The 23,483-nt window shown below is 50.6% G+C and overlaps 5 protein-coding genes across 5 annotated transcripts; all 5 read right to left on the bottom strand.

The window, feature by feature from the left end:
* Positions 1–106: 106 nt before the first annotated feature.
* Positions 107–4,523, bottom strand: BDW70DRAFT_119170 (WW domain protein). The gene is made up of 3 exons (XM_073734730.1): positions 1,769–4,523; positions 1,110–1,716; positions 107–1,044 (listed from the first exon to the last, which is right to left on the bottom strand). The coding sequence occupies exons 1-3, from the start codon at positions 4,210–4,212 to the stop codon at positions 469–471; spliced, it is 3,627 nt and encodes a 1,208-aa protein (XP_073591866.1). The 5' UTR covers positions 4,213–4,523; the 3' UTR covers positions 107–468.
* A 429-nt stretch (positions 4,524–4,952) lies between these two features.
* On the bottom strand, positions 4,953–7,553 carry BDW70DRAFT_153690 (Zn(II)2Cys6 transcription factor; the record flags this gene model as incomplete). The annotated part of the gene is made up of 7 exons (XM_073739694.1): positions 4,953–5,369; positions 5,434–5,946; positions 6,000–6,182; positions 6,240–6,823; positions 6,910–7,030; positions 7,090–7,121; positions 7,418–7,553. 7 exons carry the CDS (start codon positions 7,551–7,553, stop codon positions 4,953–4,955), a joined length of 1,986 nt encoding a protein of 661 aa, XP_073591867.1.
* A 2,140-nt stretch (positions 7,554–9,693) lies between these two features.
* Positions 9,694–15,467, bottom strand: BDW70DRAFT_153691 (ECM29 family proteasome component; the record flags this gene model as incomplete). Its single annotated transcript, XM_073739695.1, has 2 exons — positions 9,694–10,496; positions 10,571–15,467. The coding sequence occupies 2 exons, from the start codon at positions 15,465–15,467 to the stop codon at positions 9,694–9,696; spliced, it is 5,700 nt and encodes a 1,899-aa protein (XP_073591868.1).
* Positions 15,468–15,895: 428 nt separating this feature from the next.
* On the bottom strand, positions 15,896–20,251 carry BDW70DRAFT_153692 (putative SNF2 family helicase/ATPase; the record flags this gene model as incomplete). Its single annotated transcript, XM_073739696.1, has 3 exons — positions 15,896–16,456; positions 16,512–16,969; positions 17,023–20,251. The coding sequence occupies 3 exons, from the start codon at positions 20,249–20,251 to the stop codon at positions 15,896–15,898; spliced, it is 4,248 nt and encodes a 1,415-aa protein (XP_073591869.1).
* Positions 20,252–20,842: 591 nt separating this feature from the next.
* On the bottom strand, positions 20,843–22,824 carry BDW70DRAFT_163922 (uncharacterized protein; the record flags this gene model as incomplete). Its single annotated transcript, XM_073741385.1, has 2 exons — positions 20,843–22,332; positions 22,389–22,824. 2 exons carry the CDS (start codon positions 22,822–22,824, stop codon positions 20,843–20,845), a joined length of 1,926 nt encoding a protein of 641 aa, XP_073591870.1.
* Between the last annotated feature and the right edge of the window lie 659 nt (positions 22,825–23,483).

A 23,483-nucleotide genomic window follows, 5' to 3' on the forward strand; every position in this document is an offset into this window, starting at 1 on the left:
ATTTACCTCTAACCTGGAATGTTAATGAGACATGATTGATAAATATATATGCTTTTGATGGCCAGGCGTAATTTATCATATTGACGTTGGCACCAGTTCAACTTGATAAACGAGCAAATGACTTGGAATAGTCTCCCAAAACTGAGTCTAGGTATAGGTTAGGGCTAGAGAATCAGGCGCATGAATCTCACGTCAGCGTCCTATTCGGTCGGTTGCTGATAATCTAATCTATTTACATCCCGTTATAAGAGAGAGAAGATAAACAAAACGGAAAACGCTAACCCATCAGATGAAAGCAGCACTTGATGTATAATATATCAACCAGTGACATAGATACGATGTATAGGAAAGGAGATATTGATGCAGAAAATCTCGGGCAAGATGAGAAGGTATAAACAGGACAAGAAGAAAAAGAAGACAAAGTAACGCGAATCTGAAGATCAAATACAATATAAGACTCGGCATCAATCACTTTCCATGCTCCAAACTCGGCACAATAACCGGTCCATACTTAACCACCTGCCCAAACGACCCATCCCCCTGCACCATAAAATCAATAGCGAGATTCAACTTCCCGCTGCCAGCGGGGAAGTGCAGACCACCGCCCTGCTGCCCATACATCGCAAGGGACATCTGGCTACCGCCAATAGAATCCGGGTCATAGGCGACGATGGCCACGTAATTCCGTCTACCCATGAGCTTTTTATGCTCGCGCGCCTGGCCAGTAACGTCATTCTGAAAGATCTCCATCATGTCCTCTTTCGTGTCGGAGGGCTGGGAAGGGGTGGAGCGGTGGCCGTTTGCTGGGACGTAGAGGGGCTTGTTGCTTGAGTGGAGCATTTTGATGATATATGAAGGTGGAGGGCTGTTTACGACGGAAGAGGATATGAGCTGGTACATTGTTTTGTGGTCTGAGGGGTGCGCCGGGTCGTGGACGAGGCCAGCGCCGCAGACATTGACCGCACCTGAGAGGAACGTCATTCGGAGGGATTTCTGGTGCGCTATTCCTTGGAGGGTGCGAATTAGGTAGGTTCGCTCTAAGTCCTGTAATTTCATTTGGTTAGTTGTTGCCTACATGTGTGGATGGGGCGGCGTGGGCATTTACGCACTTTTGACTCATGAGTCCATTGATCTCGGAGCTCGTCAAGCAGATCGAATTCACCGAATGGGCTTAAGATTCCACCCATGAGACCACTTTTACCGACGGCTCGCTTAACGGAATCGAATCCGGATCCGACGACGTCCTTTGCTCCCACTACGCCCGCAACGGAGCTGGTCACCTTGCCAAGGACGTTGTAAGCGCCAGTGACGGCTCGCTTGCCGGTTGTAAATGTTTGAGCGATGTGCTCGGCTGTTTCCAGGCGTGGGTAAATAAGGGGTATTGAGATCATCCACAGGCAATGCTGAACTGTGGGAGGGAGCATGGCGATCTTGGGGAAGATGCCTTGGTATGTCGGTCCAGCGAGTACCTGGTGTTGGTTGCGCTCTGACCGACAGTCGAGGCCAACGAGGACTACGGCTGGCCCGAGGTATTTGACGAAATGCCAGCCGGTACCTGTGATGGTAAATAGATCATGATCGGTGCTAACATTACGGAGGATATCGAGTGTCGTGTGGTGCTGGAAGAGTAAGTACATTTCAATCCCAATGCGGCCGATGTTCTTAAACATATTGGAAAACTGCATATGCTCAGGGTACGAGCCGAAGCCGTCGAAACTAGACATGTCAGCTTGTCCGACAAAGAAGATCAGTTGCGTAGAGAGCTCACATATCATGGTCGTCGATTTGGCAAACATATGGGATCTGAGCAAATGACTCCCTCAAGTATGGCTGGTCAAAATGACTCGTGTAATAGTGGAAGTACCCGTGAGAAACGTCTTGCTCATGGGCGGCCGTCCAAGGTGCAGTCTTCCTAGCTTCTTTTCCTCGGATTAAGAGCCATTGCTTCAGCGATGGAATCTCTTTCCACATGCGATCGGCATAGATCTGGCCTCCTAAACACAACTGAGCGTGGAACCCGCCAATCTCAGTGTGTTTCTGCATGATATCCTTCCACATGAGGCCCACTCCCCCCAGTCGTGAGCGGTCGTTCTCATTGACGTTGAGTGAGAAGTCATTGCCTGAAGTTGCAATAAAGCGCCAGCTTGTCTCGTGTTGACCGGCAACCAAGAACTCGTAGCGTGTGCAGCCAAGGTGCGATGTGATGGCGTATGTCCATTTGGCCGGACCTGACTCTTCCATCTTTAAATCGATCTCATATTTGTAGAAAGTCCACCGTTGGTGCGTAGAAATAGCCATCGCCTTCAACTGGCGTGGATTTGGAGATAGATCGATACTCTGATGGATATGGATAGTGGGTGGCTGACCGGCATCAGTAACTAGAAGAATAGACCCAAACCATATGCCGCGCTGAACATCCATGTTTGCATAGCGTAGGTAAGGACCAAAATATACTCCGTTAGTCGGCGCTACCTTGTACAGCTCCACGCCACTACTGGGAGGGGGACCACTAAACCCCGCGACAGCTGGAGACTGTAGGCTTTCAAACCCAGGCGTCATTGGGACGCCTGGAGATGCTAATGGTTTGCCAAAGGCTGAAAGGCCTGGCGAGGCTAAGGGATGGGCGCTGTACACACTTCCAACCGGAGACATAGGTGCTTCGTTGAGGTTTAGCGGCGTAGGCCCTTTGGGGAACTCCCACTGAGTGGACTGCGTAGGGAGATGGATATAGTAGTACTGGCCAGAGTTCGGGTCCAGATGTGCAATCCAGCCTTCTGGGAGCGGAGGAGGCGATGCCGGGGGCAAACTCGTAGCACTAACTGGAACTGCACTTGCCTGTGCTTGCTGAGCCTGGAAAGCCGGATGCTGGTCTTGCTGGCCATTATTCTGCACGTCGTTATGTGGCGATGGTCCTGATACCTGCCGTGGCTGTTGCTGTCTTGGGTCGTTGGCAAATGCCGGATGGTCCTGGGCCGAGACCATGGGTGCAGCAGCTCCAGCCACCGCGGCTGTCGTCGTAGCAGCAGCAGCAGCAGCAGCAGCAGGAGGAGGATGCTGTGCTGCTGCAGAATTCGATTGGTTTGATGCAGCTGCAAGACGCTGCTTTTCATTCGAATAGCCCTGAGAAGTGGAGGCTGGGCGAGGTACGCTTGAGTAAGCTGGAGGGGGCGACGAACTGATGCGCATCCTCTCCAAGTCTTGTTCAAGGGCGTTATTCGGTATTCTCGCCGGTTGCTGAGAGTGCGGCGCTTGAGACGAAGCCGCAGCTGTGTTGGAAGGATAAGGGCTTGCACTTTGGTTTGGTGTCTGTAACGCGACCACCTCAGCGCCCTGATATACGGTGGGCGGCCCATGGGGATGAGACCCTGGCAGCTCAGTTGGTGTCCACGGCCGCTGAACAGGGTTTCTAGGCTGCTGTCCAGCGTATTGTTCTGCTCTTCGCTGCGCTGCAGCGCTTTGAGCCTGCATCCCGGTCAGGGTCGAAGTGCCCGCAATTCCCGAGGCGGCATAGCGAGCCTCAATATCAGAAGCCGGGTGCTGTCCGGGTTCAACGATGGGTGTCTCCGGAGGTGGAGGAGACCCGCGCTCGGCACGGGTTGTTGACGTGGAGGCTGTAGAGCTAAAGCGGTTGATACCGTGCTGTGGCGGTTGTGTATTCTGCGACGCCGTGCGGGACGCTGGTCTCGCGGAGATGGAGGGCTGCGGGGGTGGGTAATAGTGCTGGTTATAATTTGGGTATGCCATACTTTGCGACGGATTATCGACTGGAGGTCCTGGAGCCCGCTGTTTCATCCTAGCAGCGAAACCCTCTCTGTCAGCCGTGTCGACTATGGGAGACTCCGGTAGCGGTTTGGGCGCATTCCCTCGTCGTTCGGCCAAGGTCGATTGTTTTGGCTCGCGGCCATCCCGGGGTCGCAGAGCGGCCGGGTAGTCAACTGGCGATAGTCCTCCACTGGACGTCGGAGATGCACTCTGTCTACCTGCTTGGGCTATTGGGCTCGAACCACTGGAGCCTGAAACTCGGGCATGCTGCTGCAGCCTTGGCCGGTCGTCGGGGTATGGTAGAGGGGCAGCGCTCGCAGGAGCCGGTGAGGGAGTCTCTCGTTTGCTGATGCGCAACGGCCCAATCACTGGGGACTCGACCTCCTGTTGATGATCAGGGTTATTTAGAAAAAGCTCCTCCTGGGAACGATTGTTCCCGGAGAGATTCATCGTGACGGCACTGTTTCCTCACCCCCCGGCGATTTCAATGTAATACAGTATAGAAGGGGTCCGATCACACTGCGACTGGCACAATGGGAGGAGAAAAAGAAATGGACAGGATTTCCAAGGTTCAGGGGACGCGAAAAAGGAGCTATCGAGGTGGGCTGAGATGCGGGGTGTTGGAGAGAAGAATAGGCGTCAGCGAAGCAGCGCATGCGCAGTAAATAACGTATACGCCACAACTCGAAATTTGACCGGGTTGAGCAGGTCCAGACAAGCGCAGAAGCCCGTGACCAGCTTCAGCCTGACAGTGATCACCATTACCATCACACAACGAGCAAGCAGCGAATACGATGGTTGGTCAGACGGTCTGAGATAGGCGCCGGGCATTTGGCAGCGTCTTGGTCGTCTTCATTGGCCCAGCAAGTCGCAGAGGAGGGGCTGCTCTAGCTGCAAATTGCCGCCCAGCAGCGAATGACAGATTAAGAATCGACAGTTTGGGCTTAAGAGATGCTGCTGCTAACAATACTCGCATATTTGCATCCATGATCGTCTCTAAGCCTGAGGATGGGAGGAACTGAGGATAATTCTTCCAGGAGAATCTCAGCTGACTGGGTTCGGCTCGCCCCGCAGCGATACCCAACAATACAACATGAGGAAATGAGGACATGAATGGCTCGTGTTTTCATCGCTAAGAAAACAAGGAGAGCATTGCCTTTACTATTCACCGCTACGTCCCTCACGACGGTTCAACCATAGCTCACCAACTGGCACCCATGGTTCGCTATTACCTCCCTCCAATCAATCTCTCGCATATACCTTCCACTTCGCGAATGCTGCAATTGGGCTTCGCAAACAACCTGAAGTATAGAACTTGTCGTCGCCGCTTGGTATCCCAAGTCTGTTTCCCTGAGCTTTGCTAGCAATCCCAATGCCGCCATCTTGGCCTCGTTTGACGTTGTAGCAGCGCCAGATAAGAAGAGGGGAAATGTGAGAAATAGAGGGCCGCTTTGACGGCCGTGGCCTACCATATGAGCTGCGACCTGAAGAATCGCCTCTGTATGGTACTGAATCTCCCTCTCAAGCTCGATCCAATGGGTATTTTCTGGCCCATGCCGAAAAACTGAGTAGGAGAAAAGAAGCGACGTATGGAAAAGGACAGATAGCTTGATAATAGAGCGTATCAGCGTCGCCCTCACCGTAACCATGAATATGAATTCATCTGCTCACCTGTTGGAAGATGTGTTGAAACCGCTTGGATAGATTCTTTTGGGCTTCCATAAGAAATCGAGCTTCTGGCGAATTCCACAGCTGCCTGAACCCCCCACGCAGCGAATCAAGCTCTCGGTGCATATTTCCCATATATGGCACTTTTGAGACCCTCACTTCGGCGGCGAACAGTCCTAGGCGTGCCGCCAATAGAAAGCACTCTTGGTACAGGTTTGTAATTAAAGGTTGAGCGACACATTCCCCAGGATACTTTAACCTGTCGTCTTCAACTCCTGCAGCGTAGAAAAGGGATTCGGCCCCAGGAAGTAAATGGCTTTCAACTGCTGCTCTAATATACTCTCCCGACCCAGCGCCGCTAAAAAGAGCATATAAATCCATATGACATATCAACCAGATGATGACAGGGTAACGCTCTCGCTCGGCGACGGAATGTCTTAACAGGGACAGTTGGAGCAGCCGGGACATATGGTGGGACCAGAGATTTGACCCGTCGCTCGGGGTTGGAAGTGCGATCTGATCTTTGTCAGAATCTAGCCAATGTTGTGAGGAAAGACAAGATAACAGACCTGGTAGATAAGGAGGAGGAAATGAGTCAGAAATAATCCATCAGATAGAACATCGTTGCAGTTTTGGAGACCGCTCTGGAGCGAAGGTAGGGCATGGTTATAGTACTGTAGGGCATCCACGTAATGAGTATTTCCTTGGTGGACTAAACTGAGGGCCGACACCGCCATCATCACATGGAGGAGCTATCATCATAGTCATTAGGATTATGCGCCCCAAGCAAAGCACTCGGCACCACCCACTGGAGGGAAATTGGAAGCCTCTTGCCCAAAGATGTTCGCTTCCAAGTAACCGTGGCCCCCGGGGATCAGTTGCATCCACACGGCGTTTTGAAAATGATCAAGAAGCGCCATGCCGTAGGTTTCAAGATCAACAGACTCGGATATTTGGTCCTCCGAGAAATCCTGCAGAGGTGTATACATCATTGTGGTTTGGGCGGAGGTGGAACCTATATCAGACTCCGGAGATTGTGTATAACTCCGGCGGCTGGGATAGACCTGCTTTCTGGGATCTCTGAACTGATTCAGAAATACCACATTTGGGTCCTCTGATGTGGTGACGTCGTCCATGGGATCATAGTTACTGTACTCGGATAATGGGCTCGAGTACGGATTGCTGGGCACAGTTTCAAGCGCATCCTCCGTATACTCTGGGAGGCGAGCAAAGCTTTCAGGAACCACAATGACATGGTAAGTCCCCGGGGCTGACGCCTGCGCTTTCTTCTCCCTGTCTTCGTCTGACGTGAGTCTCGAGAATTCGGGGAGTAGGTCGTAAGGGATTGATCCCGAGGTGGTAATGCGCTCACGTTTGGGCGAGGTTTTTGCTGCTAGGACCAATCCGTACCAATTAGCATCCAAAATATAGAGTAACACGGTTCTAAATCGAGATGGAGCGAGTTCGGGGTTCACTCACGATCCCACACAATATTTCCTTTTGTCTTCACATCGGGCATGCGCTCCCTTACTCGACGGGTGTCATCTCGAAAGCACACTCGCGGTTGGTAGTCGCATACATGGCCAAGCCGTGCACATTGCTGTATACCAATCCATGTTAACATGCATATAAAAAAGACAATGTAGACTCTATACTTACATTACACTGCGGATGGACCTCATCACACTTGACTATTGTAGATTACAAGATTAATACTAAGGGCCGGATGACAGGCACGCCACGAACGACCGGGTTAGACTCACTTTTTCGACTCTAAAATACGCGACAAGACGCCCACGTCAGCACGCTTAGTTTAGGAGAACCATGTGCATGTAGCAATGGAAAGGACACGGGGTTGGCTCACTCTGCATGTCCTAGATGGTGAAGACTGGTTAGGAAAGGTATATCAAGAGAGGCTCAGAAGGGTGCGCCAGAAAAAGGAGGGCATACCAGCATCCAGTCCGAGATCGTGGCGGGAAGCGCAGACGAGGCTGCATGATTGTCGCTCTAACAGCAGTCGCCGAACCGCCATGACGACTCAAAGGTGTCACATCATCCTTAGGTGCAATCGCAGGCAGGTGCAAGGGGCGCTTCCGTGAAGACTGGCCTCTGCGGGTGGACATTTCGGAGTCGCGAGCTGTTCTGAGATGAAAGTATATCAAGTGGGCTGATCTGAGCCTGCGATGGATTAGAACAGAACGCCGGTTCGAGAGGATGATGGAGTGCAATTGACAAGCTACCGTTAAGCATATATATATAGTTATGGCACTAGAGCCTCAAGAGCCACGTGTGGGGGGAGGGAAGAGGAGCGACAACTATCGGCCGGGCCCTGGCCCTGATTGCTTTTTCTTCACTTTTTTCCTTTCGAGAGCACGCAACTGGTAATCGGAAGCGAAAGAGAGCGAGAGTCAGGCCAGAGAGACCAAAAAAGGGTTCGAATGGGCCATGAAGGTACGTCCTCAGCTGGGGCGGGGGACCAGCCTGGACAGAAATAAGCACGCCAGCATCGCGTACGCCGTGGAGCTATCCATGATTAGACTAGGGGAGGCAACAAAAAAAAAAGAAAGAGGGAATAAAATTAGTTTGGGTTGAGAAGAAAAGAAAAAGGAGCAAGGGCATGCATGAGACGCGATCCCGGTACGGTCTTGAAGAAGTGCGTCCAGCCTGCCACAGCCCAAAGCCCACAGCCTGCCAGACTCACCGTACTCCGTACCCTAGTTTGCCAACCTCCAGTTTGAAGGGAACGCCGAGAATACGAATAATGATGAGGGAATGTCAGCGAATGGGAACCGATCGGAGCAGAGAGGAGCTCGCTACAGAGATGGCGATTCGTGCGGGTCGATTTGGGGAGATCAAGAGTGAGGGAGAATAAACTACGGAGACCAAGCACAGAGTCGGTGCTTTGTGCAGCTGCCAGCTGCCAACCATGTGGGCTCCACACCTGTCTGTCTCTGTCTCTGACGCTTGACTCTCCCGGCTCACCCTTCTGTCTCTGATCTCTCGAGGCCTGGTCTCTCATTCCCCCCATCTCTCCTGCATCGTACTCACATCTTCTTTTCTTTTTTTTTGGTCTCCTGTCAGGCTGCTCGATCTCAACTCACCAAGACTCAGCCCGACGGTGGCAAAAATAGAAGTCTCATCTCGATCCTTCAAAAACCTTCCAGACGGGTTGGTAACTGGTCACTCGTCACATCCCATCTCGTCTCATTAATCGGGCTCTAAACGGGGGGTAAGTGCTTGCTTGGCCTGGCCCCATTCTTGCTTCTTCTGCGTTTTCTCGGAGCCGAAGGCGGCCCAGGGCCTAACAAAGTGTGTCCCTTCTTGTCTTGCAACCTAGTTTAGACAGTTCACACGGCGATGTCCTATTCTAGACTCTGGCTAACCACAACAGTCACGTCCTGTCCGCTGGCTTTCGGGGCTTGGACTGTATCTCGACGAATGGTTGAGTTCTAGGCCCGGACCCAACCTAGACCCTCTCGCACTTCTGCACTAGCGTCTAGTGCCGCCATGTGCCAGTGATAAACGGGACTACCGATCAGACTAAACTAGCGCCCCCAGAAAGTCGTTTTGACTTCTCAGTTCTGCTCATCAACATCAGCATCTGCAGTTGTTTGCCGTGTAGACTCCGCCTCTGCAGGACTCGCCTGGTCTGGACTGGAGCACGCAGGGGGCACAGCGAAACAGAAAATGGTAAAGGAAAAAGCAAAGAGGGTGCGAGGTGCAGGACATCCCATAATCCGTCGAATTATTGAACCTGGTCCAGATGGTGCCCCCTCGGCAAGCAGCACTTGTGATTCGCTAGCGCCTGCATGACACGCCTGATTGGACTTGGATGAAAGAGGCAATAATCATTGTGCTTATCGCACTCTATCGTAAATAAAGATCTTGGTCAGGAAATACTAATCAACACTTCGGACGAAGCCAACATTAGAGCCCGACGCTAACACCAGGAACAGAACGGACCGCAGGAGTCGGCTGATGAACCCTCCTCTTCGCTTCGCGCATTTCCCAAGTCCCACGTCGGGTGACACTGACATCGCTGATAGGGCTCCTGCTGTCCCAGCCCAAAGGAACGAACCACTGGCAGCGAAACAAACCGTTCTTAGCTGCAGCCCCCATTTTCAGAGGCTGGCTGAGAGGAAGATTATGCTGTGCTCCAAAACTTCCCCAGAGTCCCAAACATTTCAGCTGCTCGATCGGCCTTCAATCCCGTTCAAGGTTCACACTGCTCGACCGTTGGGAACCGCTCGTAACCTTGTCGTCTTACTCTGGTGCCAACTGTCCGATCACCTGATCGAGTACCTGCCTGACGGGTCCCGATCTTTCATTCCTCCGCCAGTCGTTGATGGACTTTTGCAGCTCCGCGTCTATCTCCCGTCCCGTTTGCTGGCAGAGTTTGACGTATGAGGCCGTTGCCTCAGCACGTCCCCTTCGGACTGCCTCAACCGATAAGTCAATTTCGCACGAGAGCAATTCTTCAGTCAGTGTCGCCAAGAAGCCGTGAATCTTGCGTAGGTGTTCAGCTTCACCGCCCCCCTTAGAAGCCCATATGTTTAAGAGGAGGCGCAGCTCCTCGTACGAAGAAATCTGCACCTGTTTCCCTCCGTGCTTCAGAGCTCTACGAATATTCGACCTCAATTGGGCCAGCTCGTCGTCTGAAACTGTGCGACCTACGGAGTAATAATCTTTCATTAGCCCGTTGACACACAAAATGATAAAAATGCAAGAAGAGAGGCTCTTCTCACCGTCCAACAGTGCTTGCAACGTTGAGCTGCAACACTGCAGAAGACATTTTACACAAGCAGCCAGTGTATTCTCTAGAATTTGTTTTGTTCCGGGACCGCTGCCCGAGTCGACATCCATGGGATCTCCTGCATCGTTAATGTCATCCAGCACTTTGGAAACGATGCTGATTGCTTCAGCCGTCAGATCGAGGTCCTTGCGTGCTTGTGCAACCCCACCCAAAGCAGTCAGGCCATGTGGTCGATATGCAGGGTTATTCCGTTTTGCCTCTCGTATCGTAATTGTCTTTGCGCAGATCAGCTCATAGCTCTTAGCCAAGTTGCCTGAAATAAACCAGTCCCAACAGAACAAACAAAAATGCAAAAGGGCAAGGATCCATCAGGACGGAGTATCTTACGGACCTTCATCAACTCCCCCAGCTGCGGCTGTTCGTGCCACAATTTTCTCGCTTGGCTCGCAAACCGTACGAATGCCTTGAGAACATTTTCTTTCCCGTCCCAGGTCTTGCCAGCCAATGCCTGCTCTAGAACAGGCCATATGTACTGACTTGTACCCAAGTCAATTTCTGAATCCAGTGAAGTGATAGCGTCTGCGATTGCCAACGCTGCGGTGTGCTTTATCGCCCAGTGGGCTGAACCGAGGTTATCCCTGACCAGATCGGTGATCTCCTTAATGTACAGCGACACTGCCCGATTGCCGCCCACGTTGTCCTGCCACGTTTTCTCAAAGACTTCACGAACATGCTCATTCAGGTCATGTTTTGAAACGAAAACAAACGGCAGGGCGCTCGACGCAAACGACATGAAGCGATCGTTCGACAGCTTTGAGGACGAATGCAGGATCTCGGCTGAAATGACTCGCTGATTAGCATCCTCAGCTGTGAGGTATAGAGTTTTGGCGTGCTCGATAGTCTTCAGGACCTGGCTGTCTGAGGCTAGACGCAATAGATAGCCAATTGACGAGCAGTAAGATGCGCTGACTGTGTCGTTCCTGTCCAGGACGCATTTACCAAGCAGTTGGATGAATCGATCGGCATAGGGCTGGAAGAGAACTGTCCGCATGCTTAGCAGGACTAGCACACGGCTGCACCCGACCTTGGAAGGAAGGCCGACGGCCGAGCGAAGTACACCTTCGAGCTTGGCTGCGAATTCCTTCATGCTCTCATCGTCTAGCATATCGATCAAGTATCGTTCAATCACTTCCATCATTGGGGACGTACGGATGCTTGACAGCCTCATTTTGTCTATTTCTTGCCCTGTCAACCCGTACTTGTCGGCGTTGAGATGGACGTAATTGACCGCTTGCGGCTCCAGCGAGCTGAGGCAATTCACAAACTGCTCCATGATGCTGGGGACAAACGGCCGCAGCGCGTTACCAGGTCCTTTCTTGATCATCTGTATGAGAGCTCCAAGAGCAAACCCCTGGACTTCCTGGACGCTGGATTCCATGCCTTTATCACTCAGTAGAAAAGGGATGGTGTTTTCGAGCATCGTTTTGACTCGATTCGTGTCAGGGTCACTCGCCTCTAAAGTGCGGATAACAGATCCAGTAATCGTCTGGCAAAGCTTTAGCGCGGCAATTCGGACACTTTCCTTGATATCATCAACCAGCTTGAATGCTTTCGTAAATATTTCATCCACGTATTTGACATATACATCAGGCTGCCGACCCTGAATTAAATCCGAGATTGCAGCACAGCTTGCCTGCCGCATTCGCCATTCCCGCCCGGCTAACATGCTCTTCAGAAGATCAGTAATGATTTCATCAAAATGGGCACTGATAACCGCATTTGGATCCTTGACCAACGAAAGCCAGATCGAGTTCATAGAGCGCTGCACATTTGGGTTTGGATCAAACCGGTATCGGAAGAGTTTGGGATAAATTTTCGTGTTCTTCGCGAGATATCCATTGATGCTGGAGTCGGAGAAAATACTGCTGATACCAAGCTTGCTGAATGCGGCACGGCTTGTCCAGAGCGCGTTGTTGGAGGCTAGCGACATAAATCGATATACGAGGGTTGGATCGCCAGCCTCAGAAGCAAGGTTCATTATGTCTTTATATGTGTTGACGGATGAGCCCCCCCCGGTAGGTAGGGCTCCTGGCTCGAAGAGCTCAGTATCCTCATTGATCTTGCCACCACCGAGGTTCGCGCTACTTGCCGTGAATGAATTCACAAGATCACGAACCAGATCGTCCTTAAGAGCTTGGTCGCCCATCTCATATACCAAACTTAGCCCTTGGGCTCCTGTCTCTTGAACCATCTCGTCTCGGTCACTCAACAAGCTTGCGAATGTAATCTGGCATTTGCGTAGACGGCTTTGTACCTCTCCCATGTAACCGCAGTTTTTAACCAGGCATAGTAGCCATATCGCAGACGCTTTTCTGAGCGATGGTTTTGACGCTCGGCAATCTTTAGCAAGTTTGTCACACGCGTCTGCAAGGACAGAGGTTGGAATGCTATTGTCAGGAAGTTGCTCGTCGACGTCAAATTGGTGCACCAGTGACTTGGAGTCCCAGCCGGCGACCGCATTGCTCAGTGCCTCGCCGACTGTAAAATGTACCTCTGGACTTCGAATTTCATGCAAGTCATAGAGAACATCAAGCAACTGCCGAAACTGCGGGGCATCACTGGGGAAAGTAAGTATAAGCAAACCAATGGCTGATATAGCAATATTACTTTCAGCCTTTGCATTTTTCGCGAGCTTATCCTTTAGCGTCTCCCATTCAGCGTTGGTGAACGAAGTCAGAGACAGGAGGCCAGAAAGACTAAGTTGCCCAATGGCTGTCTGAGCAGTTTGCCGGAGGAGAGAGTCGCGCGAAATATCAATGATGGTAAATACAACCTTGATAAATTCGTTTATTTGCGGCTCGGAGATTTTCTCTTTTGCTCCTCGGAAAGCAAATCTGCTGAAGATAAAGGACAGTGCAAGTATTGCTCCTCGAGCCTTCAGAACTCTCTCGCCAACTGCCGACCCCCACGATCCTGCCGTAGACAGTAGCTCGGTTACTAAATCGAAAAGGTCCTTCTGCGAGAACGCAGGATGGGAAGCTAGAATACCGATCGCTCGAGCCGCCATGTTCTGAGCATCCTGGTCATTGCTCGATAAAGTTGCTTTCAATGAGAGCGCCTGTGGAAGAAGCCACTCGACAGAGTTATTGGCTGCCAGTGAGCAGATACTGACAAAATGCTCTCCGCATTGTCGTCGGCCCTCTCCATACCCATCAACGAGTCCCATCAGGGTAGACTGCAGAAACATCCCAACCAGTTCCTGCTCATTTGATTGCATGTGACGCCTTAGAGCCATCCGTGCCTTCTCATCTGATGCGAGCATCAAGTCAAGTTTGGACTCCCAATCCTGCTCTATCTCCATGACAATACCGGCCGCCACCAAAGACTTCCAGAACAGGATATTGCGAAGGAAGGTTAATGCCGGCGCAAACGAACCCCTGTAACGGCCAGAAAACATCCCAAACTCATGGTTGCCCGGTACCACAGTGAAAAGGAGAAAGTTTGTAACCTCAGCAAAACTCGGAAAATCAAAGTAGGAAATTGAATCAGCAGAGGAATCAGATGGGATCTGGTTTAGACTAGTTTCCTGCTTTGAATTCAAAAGCCGGAACCAATATGGATGCAATCCCTTTCTCCCCTCCTCTGCGATCTCCTGGCGTTTGTCGGTGCCACCTGCAATGGCCATAAGATCGATCCAGCGCGCAACGACGTTGTAGAATGGCAAAAACCGGTTAGCAAACCGCACTGCAGCATACTGTGGGCCACGCACGATCCTGCACCCTGTTTCCTCATCCTCGGTCCCTGGATATGTCCTCATCTGAGACAGTAGATAATGGCTTAATTCCTTCTGGGAGTCAGTGTCCCTAACATCTATTGACGAATTAAGAATGCTGCCCAAGGCCTGTTCAATGCTGACAAAAATCTGAGGGCCGGAGTCGTCACAGCTAAAAGACGTGAACAACCATTTAATCAGCCAGAAATACGAGACCGTTTCATGCCCATCACTGAACTTGAGATCCGCTTTGGGGACAATGATACCGATGCTTTCGTACGCAAGCGCACGGAGGCTCAGATCTGTGCTGGGGAGCCGCTGTCCGCTAACTCCCGGACTAGGCCATCCCTGGGAACGGATGAAGTCTATCAACCCGGCAATAACTTTCGGAGCAATCTGCCTGAGGTCGTCTTTTGATCCCATGCGGACGACCCACGTAGTGAAGTTGAATATCTGAGTCCGCAGCTTGGAAGCCTGTAAACCCTGAGAAGACCTTGCCGAATCTGATAAAAGACCATCTTCAATCAAACGAACGACTTTGTCAGTGTCCGTCGTTGCCGTAACCGACTTCCCAAGGAAGTTAAGAAGCTTTGTTTGCAGGGCAGGACGCGCCGGGCGAGCCCCGTCTGGTGTTCCAGCACCAAAATATAGTTGATAGAGCTGCTGCACAACGTCTGGGCTCTCAAGATCTGGTATGAACCTCTTTAGAAGTTCTTCAGCGAGATCAGACAAACGAGAGTTACTATCTGCGGACGCAATTATCGCCGACATCATCCGCTCCGAGTCATTAAAGGCTCCGCTAGAGACGAACCTCAGTACTCGCACTTTCGTTTCCGTCAAATTCAACCCACCCTCCCGAGCAGGATCCCACGTCTCAGTTATGGGCGCATCTTTGTTTAGAAACTTGTACTCTGCTGGAGATAAACCCGGACATGCGAGGGCGTCCTTTTCCGCTGGCACAAGAAGCAGCAGTCTCGCAAACCAATAAGCGAGAAACTTGGTGTCCTGATCCGAAAGACCCAACCGAGCCTTCAACTTCACATCATCCTCACTGTCCTTCGGTGGAAGCTTCAGCAACGGCAATAGCCGCAGCACCAGGTTGAATACAACAGCCCCCTGGTTGGCAGATGTCCCAATCTCGGAGATGCCCTGCAATAACGGCACCAGAACCTCGACTCTGGCATCCGAACCCAGGCGATCAATACCTTGCTGCAGATAGATCAAATCAAAGTGCCTGATAAGTTGCGCCTTCTGCTCCTTGAACTGTTTCAACAGTGCTGCAACGGGGAGTTTGATTGCGGGGGCCTTGACTCTAGTGTTAATGTGCTGACAAACGGAAATCACCTTGCTGCGGACCGCATGGCTGTCCGAGTCGAGCTTCAGTAGCAGAGGAGCCAGGTATGTGCCGAGAAGAGATTCCAGCTTTTCGTCTGTATCTGCTAACGCGATTCTGAGCTCTACCTTAGAGATTAAGCTAAGCTCTCTGGCCTCCGCACTGTTGGTCGCGGCCATGTTGGTTGTATTATGGCAAAGAAGCAGAATTATCTCAACCACTTAACAACGCAAAGAACATTTCAATAACACTAAAAAAAAAAGCTGCGAAAGAAGAAAAGGGTGAGATTATAAGTAGAGTCGCTTCAAGCCACCGTGCAGGTAGAAACGCTCAACGTCAGCTGTAGTGGACCTGAGCCGATACTCGATAGGTACAACCTTATGGAACCACTCGATTAGTCAGGACAGGCACATCTGGTGCCTAATGATTAAGGCCAACATTGTGTTTACACCTTCAATCTATGATAGGGATAACATTACTGTTTGTTCTAATTAATGACTTTCGTGATAGGTAGGTATCGACAACAGTTAAACGGTAACAAGGTGCTAGGTCAGATCTCTGTCGTGGGAGATGCCAGTATAAATTCCGTTGGTCTAGCCTACTGGTTCTATTCACCACCCTTCGAAGATGTTCTTCGCTGCTCGGCTGCCTCAGCTCTCAAGAATCTGGCGACATCACTGTTGGCGCTTGACGAGCCGTTCATATGTTTTTGTTGTCTTGGGTTGCCGAACAGGCACTGCCACAAATCGTCCTTCTTGACCCGTTCGCCACCATATGCGCCGCCCTCCATCAGCTTGGCCAGTGGTGCATCTTGTACCTCCCTGGAGTTAGCAGAATCAATAGCTACTTCGCTAAGGTCCTCAATTACAGATCCGTTCACTCTATTTTCAGGAGCTGTGGATGCACTGGCCTTCTGTTCCCGTTCCTTCTGGATAATGTGATCTAGGCGGCGAGAGACCGAGATGTCGTATATTGACTTCTCAACTGTATCGGAGATCAGGTACATCCAAACGGTCGTCGGTCGATGCTGCCCGATTCGATGCACTCGTGCAATAGCTTGTAATTCAATTGCCGTGTTAATCAGAGGTTCGCAGAGGAAGACGTGAGTTGCATTAATCAAATTAAGGCCTGACGAGTGCGCCTTCGCATGCAGGAGAAAGCATTCGATCTAGGTGGGAATTAGTTTTGAGAACTTTGAACCCAGGAATGGAATGATGGCCTACCCCAGGATCCTTTTTGAACTTTTCTATGCCGTCTGATTCATCAACACTGCTATACCCGATCTTGAAGCGCCTGAATGCATTGGCTAGGTAGTCAAGAAAGCCCTTATACTGAGAAAAGACAATGGATTGAGCACCAGGGTCATGTTCCCGCAGCCACAGAATATGGCGTGCCAAGGTGTCGATCTTGGTTCCAAATGAGTCTTTCAGGTCAATATTTTTGATTTCGTGTAGAGTCCCTGATCCGATATCAGTATATATAGAATTGCTGGAATGTTGTTCCAGTGTAATGTTTGATGATGACTTCTCCTCCTGGACCACAAATTCCTGAGGTTTATATGTGATCTGGTAAAAATCGTTGGCCCCAAGACGCTTTTTGCAAACCGGACAAGTCCGGTGTTGACGCCACCATAGACGTAAACAGTCTTTACAATATTTATGACCACATACCGTCAGAACACCTTGTAGAGTCAGCCATCCAGTCGAGCAGAGAAATTGTAGCATTTTAACCCACCAATCTCAAAAGTCCCTTGGCATATAATGCAGATTTTGGAGTTCTCATCCGGGCTTGTTTCATCACGTAGATGAATAAGATAGCGGCCCTTTGCTTTCAGGGAAGATAGCTTTTCCTCCATGGCCTTTTCTTGCTCAAGCTTCTCAGCAAAGAGCCTGTAGTCAAGAGGCTTGCCGGCGCTTTCTTCATCGTAAGGTGCCACAGTGTCGGAAATTTGCTGCAGCTGACGATAGTACTCTAGGCGATTATTCATAGTGTCTCGAAACATCTCTACTTCCCTTTCCAGGCTGGACGCGATCTTTGTTTGCTCCGTAGAAATGTCCGTGACGTTCTTAAGCACCTTTGTGAGAATTTCAAGCTCAGCGCGAGCTCTTGTGCTCCCGTCGTTGGCTTGCCATTCCAGCGAGGACCCAAGACTACGAAGTTCGGCAATAGCCCCGCGGAGAGAGCCAAGGTCGGGGCCAGGTTTTACTTCATTCCGTCTTTTCATGACCTCGAGGTATAGTGTCGGGGACGGCCCCTCTCCTTTCTGTGCTTGTGAAATCGCGACTTTGACTTCATGGGCAATAAGCACGTTCTTCTGCCCTGTCAAAGCATCGTGACGGTCGGCAAATAATGCGCGGAGTGCTTCCATGTAGACATACATCTCATCCTGATGCTTTGTAGACTTTTCGTACTCGTCGCCCTCAAGCTCAGACTCGTCCTCTTGATCAATGAGTGCTTGTGAAAGGAGCTTGACCATTTTCTGACGCCATTCCTTGTATTGGGCGGCATGGTCATTCATCATATCGCAGAAATCCTGAAGTCGCTCCAACACCCGACGAGACTCGAGCCCTTTGCTGTACAGATGAAGTTTCATTTCCGGAATAGCCACGAATTCTTCCTTCTCGGCTTTCTCTTTGATTCTCTTCACGTAGTGCTTAGCTTTTCGGGAAATCTCAGTCAGCATTTCTTGTCGAATTAATTTGGCTTTCGCGTAAGCCTCCTCTTCCAACTTTGTCAACGCCTGAAACTCCTCAGAGTCGGGCTTGGTGAGTTCATGATCGGATTTTATCTGAAAATAAGCATTGCCTGTGAAGAATACAGCAATGTGTTCGACCTCAAGCGCAGTTCGTAGTCGTTGGCGGAATACATGGAGTCGAGAGTTTTTCTCGGTCTCCTCAGTTTCATCGTCACTCATGGACAGCCTTTCATCGTGCGCTCCATTAGCTAGAGGAGTTAGCTGCTTCTTTCGTTCCGTCTGGAGTCTCTCCCGGCATTGCTGAACGGTGTCACTCGCACGATGAAGGGAATTCTTCCAGAGGCTGAGGGCTTCCCTTTTAAGCTTAGCATTTTCAAGTAGCTGGCCACGTCGAAGTTGCGAGAGGAGAAGAGAGCGTTCCTCAGCATGTATGAGAGCATCATTCTGATCGATCATCACTTCCAGGACGTCATTGACCGATCGTAAAGGGCCATTGCCAGCAGCGAATACCTTACGCCGATTTCCGGTAGGGTAGAGGCAAGACTGCCGAAGCCGCACAAGCCAGCTTCGCATCCTATCTATAACCGAGGGATCATTCGGGTTCCAATCATTGTTGCGAGGTGACCCCGAGCTATCAAGCCCGCAGTCCTCGCACATCTCCTCGTAGAGCTGTCTGTAGCTTTGCTCTTCTACTGCGGTAAAAGGAACTGTGATAACAATCCTTTTCTGAGGTGGCAGATGTAGCTCTTCTCGGATAAGATTTTTGCTGTGCCTTAGTGTGATAGCATTAACGATGCGGGCCAGGGCAGGCTTGAACGTGGCATCACATAACCTTTTCCATATGGGCCCGCAGAAAGGTTCATACCGAAGGAAGAGCAGTAGTCCGAGCAAATCGGTGACATCTTTCCGAAGCGGCGTTCCTGTCACAGCCCATGCTATATGGCGAGGAATAAGTCGAGCAACTTTCGCTGCATTGCTGACGCCACTCTCGATCATCTGAGCCTCATCCAAGCATACCCGCCACCACGATATCTTGACCAGCGGCGACTTTCTGGGCTCGAATCGCTTCTCATGCCGGAGATTCCTTTTTGGGGCAGCACCGGCATAGTGGATCTCACGCGCCAGCACATTGTATGTCGTGAGCACAACATCATTGTCAGCCATAAGCTCGACTAGCTCCTGATCTGACAACGTTGGATGCCGTTGTATTCCAGTGTAATGGAAAACCTGGAGTTTCGGGGCATGCAGCTCGATCTCCTGTTTCCACTGTCCCAGTATTACCGGCGGTGTTATAATTAGAGTCGCTCCAGATGGTCTCAAACCATTGCTTCCAGGCTCCGCAAAGGTTTCTTCAGGGCGCAGTATCCGGCGGTTCAAACACATTAAACTAATCATCTCTACAGTCTTTCCCAGACCCATCTCCTCAGCCAAAACCCCACCCTTGAGATGTTCGTTGACATCATACCAACCAGAAAGGTCTCGCGTTACAACCATGTATAGATGGCTAGCAAAACAGACCTCTCCATCCGCATCGGTAATCTGCTGGAATGAATCAGGCAAGCCGATTTTCGAACTATTCTCTAATGAAACCACCTGACCGTCGGAATTGAGCTCTTTTCCCTCTCTATTTAGAAGCCACCGCACCGCACGCCGCTGGAATGGAAAAAGCTCGCATTCTGTCAAGTCGCATTTTACAGGTGCTGAAAGCTCAGGCGTATTCGGAGGAACGTGAACGTTGTCGTAGAAATCCTGTGGCGTCCAACCGTCTCCCCTCGCCATAGGCCCCCGGGCCCTGCGTATCCTAAAGGGATCATAATCCTCTTCCTCCCCCAGAACATACCTAAAGAATGCTGCTGAGGCCGCATCAGGTAGTCTCTGGTAGTCCGTGATATCTAGAGAATCCTTCCATAAAATCACTGTCTCCAGTTGAAATGATGTGTGATTTCCGAAGTACCGAAGAGTAGACTGATAGCATGCAGTCGGTAGCTTAGCTGTAAGATAGCGATCCGCGCACGCGAGGTCGCTCGCAATTGCCAAGTGTCTACCAAGACTGATGATATCCGGGTCACTGGACGTATCGACGAAGATGGTTTCCCTTTCCTGAATTGTTTCTATTTCTAGCACAACACAGTCATTTCCAGTTTCTTGCGTTTCCATAGGGTGTGGCCTGGAAATTTTGATAATGACAGGCAGATTATGCTCCGCGCCTGTAGAGTCACTCCAGTCACCCTGTAATGGGCGCGCGTGAGCAAAGTCCTGCATGCCCATTAGTGAAATTCCTCTCTCACCCTCGAGCGTTCACATACCAACTGCAGACAACATCGTGCTAGAGGGATATAGCCTTTAGGGACAAGTGAAGCCGACAGGCCTTGTATGTCCCGTAAGCTCTGAGCCTTCGGGTTGGTCTTGCGGCGTTTGGTTAGAGGTTCACCATTCTGACTTTCTATACGCCGCTTGAAGGCATGTGCCAAAGTATCGGGAACAGAGCCTGGAAACAACGACTGTCATCAGTGACCTATCCATAGCAAATTTGAACAGTGTTAGATGTACCTGTGTAGTAAACAGCCGCCTTTGCCACGGTCATCCCGCAGCTTCCGACCGGTCCTCGATCCGACTGAAGAGGAAAAGAAGCAATGGGTGATACCCTTGTATTTATCGATAAAGATCACGTGATGATAAGTGAGCGTACTGGAACTAACCCATCTAGTCCGACCCACGTCCGGTGCAGAGATTCCACCAATGGTGTACTAGGTACAGAGTACAGTATTGCGGGTATGGAGTAGTCTATCTACGTATCCTGATAAACAGTGATGTCTCGAGGCTTCCACCTCGCAGCTTGGCTCGGGGACAACGTGACAGTTAGATTTCCGTATCCGACGTAACAGTGCCATTCACTGCCCGAACAGACCGTCGATAGGCAATCCCTCCAGCATCGCTCTGAATATTAGTACTTGTATCCCCGGAAGAAGTCGAGTTACTATTGTCTGCCGTCGACTGATAAGACGATTGACCCCATTGCGATATATTCAGATGTAATGGGCCCGAAGTGAATGTGTAAGTAGAGATGCCGGGTACGCCACTCGAGTCAATCCTGAGTCCCCTCCGCATCCAAGCGTCGATGGTGAGGCCGCCATCCAAGTCGCCGTAGGTTGTGTTCACAGTCAACGGATAATCGAAGCTGAGTTCATTGAAGTTGTCGCCATCCCCCAGGGGGCCGAACAATATCGTGGCTGACGTACGCTGCACATTCTTTTGGCTAAGGCCCTGTTGATTGAAAAAGCCAACGTTCGAGAAAGAAAGGTTCTGGCTCCATAGAAAGTCAGGAGACCTGATTGTAATGACCCTTTCCGCCAGTACCGAGTATGCCAGGGACGAGTTTCCGCCAGTACTGTTTTGTTCAAGATATCTCGTAGTGGTAAAGGAAGGCGCGGGCGCTACGATGTCAGGCCTTTGCCTCGGGCCGGCAGACGTAGGCAATTGTTCAGCGGTGCCGTCGGATAAGTAAAGAAATATGTTCCCTGAGACAACCCAGTATGAGCCAACCTCGTTGGAAAATGTAGCAGTTCCATTAAGTGAGATGTCTAGTCCCACGACCCTGACCTCAAAGGAATGATAAGAGCCATCTGTAAGAAGGGGCAGAAAAGGCGAGATATCGATTTCTGGCATCCTCAGATCGAATGCATCGATCCCAACAATCGGGCGCCAGAACCCCGGAGATACGCCACCCGTGAATATAATCGGGAAAGGCCAGACCACGCCAGCAAGAATTCCATCGATGTGAAGCTGGATTTCGCGGAACGGCGAGTGTCCGTAAAGCTCACCAAAGGTACTGTCAAAGGTCCCTGTGTCGGACGAAAACACATTGGACCACCAGAACTCCTCCGTGGACTGGCCACACGCGGAGATCGACACAAGAGCGCGAGAAACTCGGGAGTCAAACCTGTAAGACACCTCTGCCTTCTGCGAAGGGAGGTTGAATGCACTCGACAGATTGAGCGCCGAGCTCCGCGTCGAAATCGGCATGACGATGTCTGCTAACCTAACATTCTTCTCATGCGAAAATCGAGCCATCAAAGTCACATTAAAAGAACCAGTGTATGTACCGTCAATCAAATTCCCTAGATCAAATATGAGCTTTTGTGGCTCCTGCCACAGCACCTTATACTGTGACAGATCTTTGACGTAGGACCAAATAATTCCATCCGCCGTAGGTTCTGCAGTCGATGTTCGAAATACTTCAACATCCCCGAGCCACATATGTGCTAACCGGTCGAACTGTCGACCCTTGGAAGTGACCGTGAGGTTGATGCGGACCGTATCAAATTCGCAGCTCGGGGGGTCATAGTAACCTGGAAAATAAAGATTATTTTCTTGTGCATGGACCAGTGGGACCAGATGGTTTTACCAACAAACGGCTTCCCGTAACTGTAACCAAATACGTGGTTCAAGAGCAGGATCTCCTCGTTGCAGGAGGTATTATTATGAGTTTTGGAAGAAACAGGCTGATATACCTCGAAAACCTCAAGGACGGCGGAAGATGGCGAGATTAAACGAGAACAAAGCCATAAGGCAGCCCACAGAACAAATAACATGGCGTTGATCAAAACAGTGCCCCTGGAAGCCTCCGGCCTTCGCAACAATCGAAATCGGCGCGTCTCAACAATATCTCCTTTCACTGGCACAAACCTCGTACTGCCCTTATCAGCCCGGTCATCAATGTCGTAAAAAATGCAGTTGCGTTCAAAAACGCAGCCTTGGGCGAGCCCCTCTTTTTGTAAGGTATTGAAGAGAGCCAAGCTGCGGAACAACCAACAATCACTAGCACGGCCGATGGAGCTCATCTCTGCTGGTAGTATGCCCTATGGTCCCGACGAATCTGGGTCATCGCTGGAGGAGCAGGACCAATCGGTGACGAGAGATAGGGGCTGCACATGGAATTGGGGTGACACTTGAGATGGGCCCCAAGATAAGACTGCCTAGGTAGGCAGGTAGGCAAGTACACAATACAGGGTACTCAGCATTATCTGTCGCAAGAGGGGTTCGGTGTTGATCTGACGCGTGATTGCTGCATAGATTGCAGCAGGAGCGAACTTGTCCTTGTCAGGTGCACAGCCTTCTTTCCCTCATCTGCCAATACGGTCAGTACAAACCCACAGGTAAATTGCAATGACACCAGTCCTCAAGGCATACATACCTCTGAACTCCGATTTTCGCTCGTCACAAACATCGAACATACTTGGAAGTGCGGTTTTCTTGCCAGAAGTGCGTTCCGAATGCGTTCAAGCAAGCCTAAGATAAGCACCCACGCGCCGTCCTCAGCCTTCACTACTCGATTATGGATAGCGTACAGGTTCCGCACTACTGGAAGTAAATAGATGATTAAACAGAATAGTTGCTCGTCACGCACTGTAGACTCACAAGTGTCTTCGATCTATCTTCGAGAAAAGGGGAAAAAAAAAAAAAAAAAAAAAAAAAAAAAAAAAAAAAAAAAAAAAAAAAA

This window comes from Aspergillus foveolatus (assembly GCF_047715535.1).
Source record: "Aspergillus foveolatus strain CBS 279.81 unplaced genomic scaffold BDW70scaffold_84, whole genome shotgun sequence".
NCBI lineage: Eukaryota > Fungi > Ascomycota > Eurotiomycetes > Eurotiales > Aspergillaceae > Aspergillus > Aspergillus foveolatus.

Bases quoted from the DNA above. Each gene is read 5' to 3' on its own strand.
- BDW70DRAFT_119170 (XM_073734730.1), bottom strand. From the start codon at position 4,212: ATGAATCTCTCCGGGAACAATCGTTCCCAGGAGGAGCTTTTTCTAAAT. The intron at 1,717-1,768 runs GTGAGCTCTCTA...TGACATGTCTAG, and splicing joins CAAATCGACGACCATGATAT to TTTCGACGGCTTCGGCTCGT. The intron at 1,045-1,109 runs GTGCGTAAATGC...ATGAAATTACAG, and splicing joins AATGGACTCATGAGTCAAAA to GACTTAGAGCGAACCTACCT.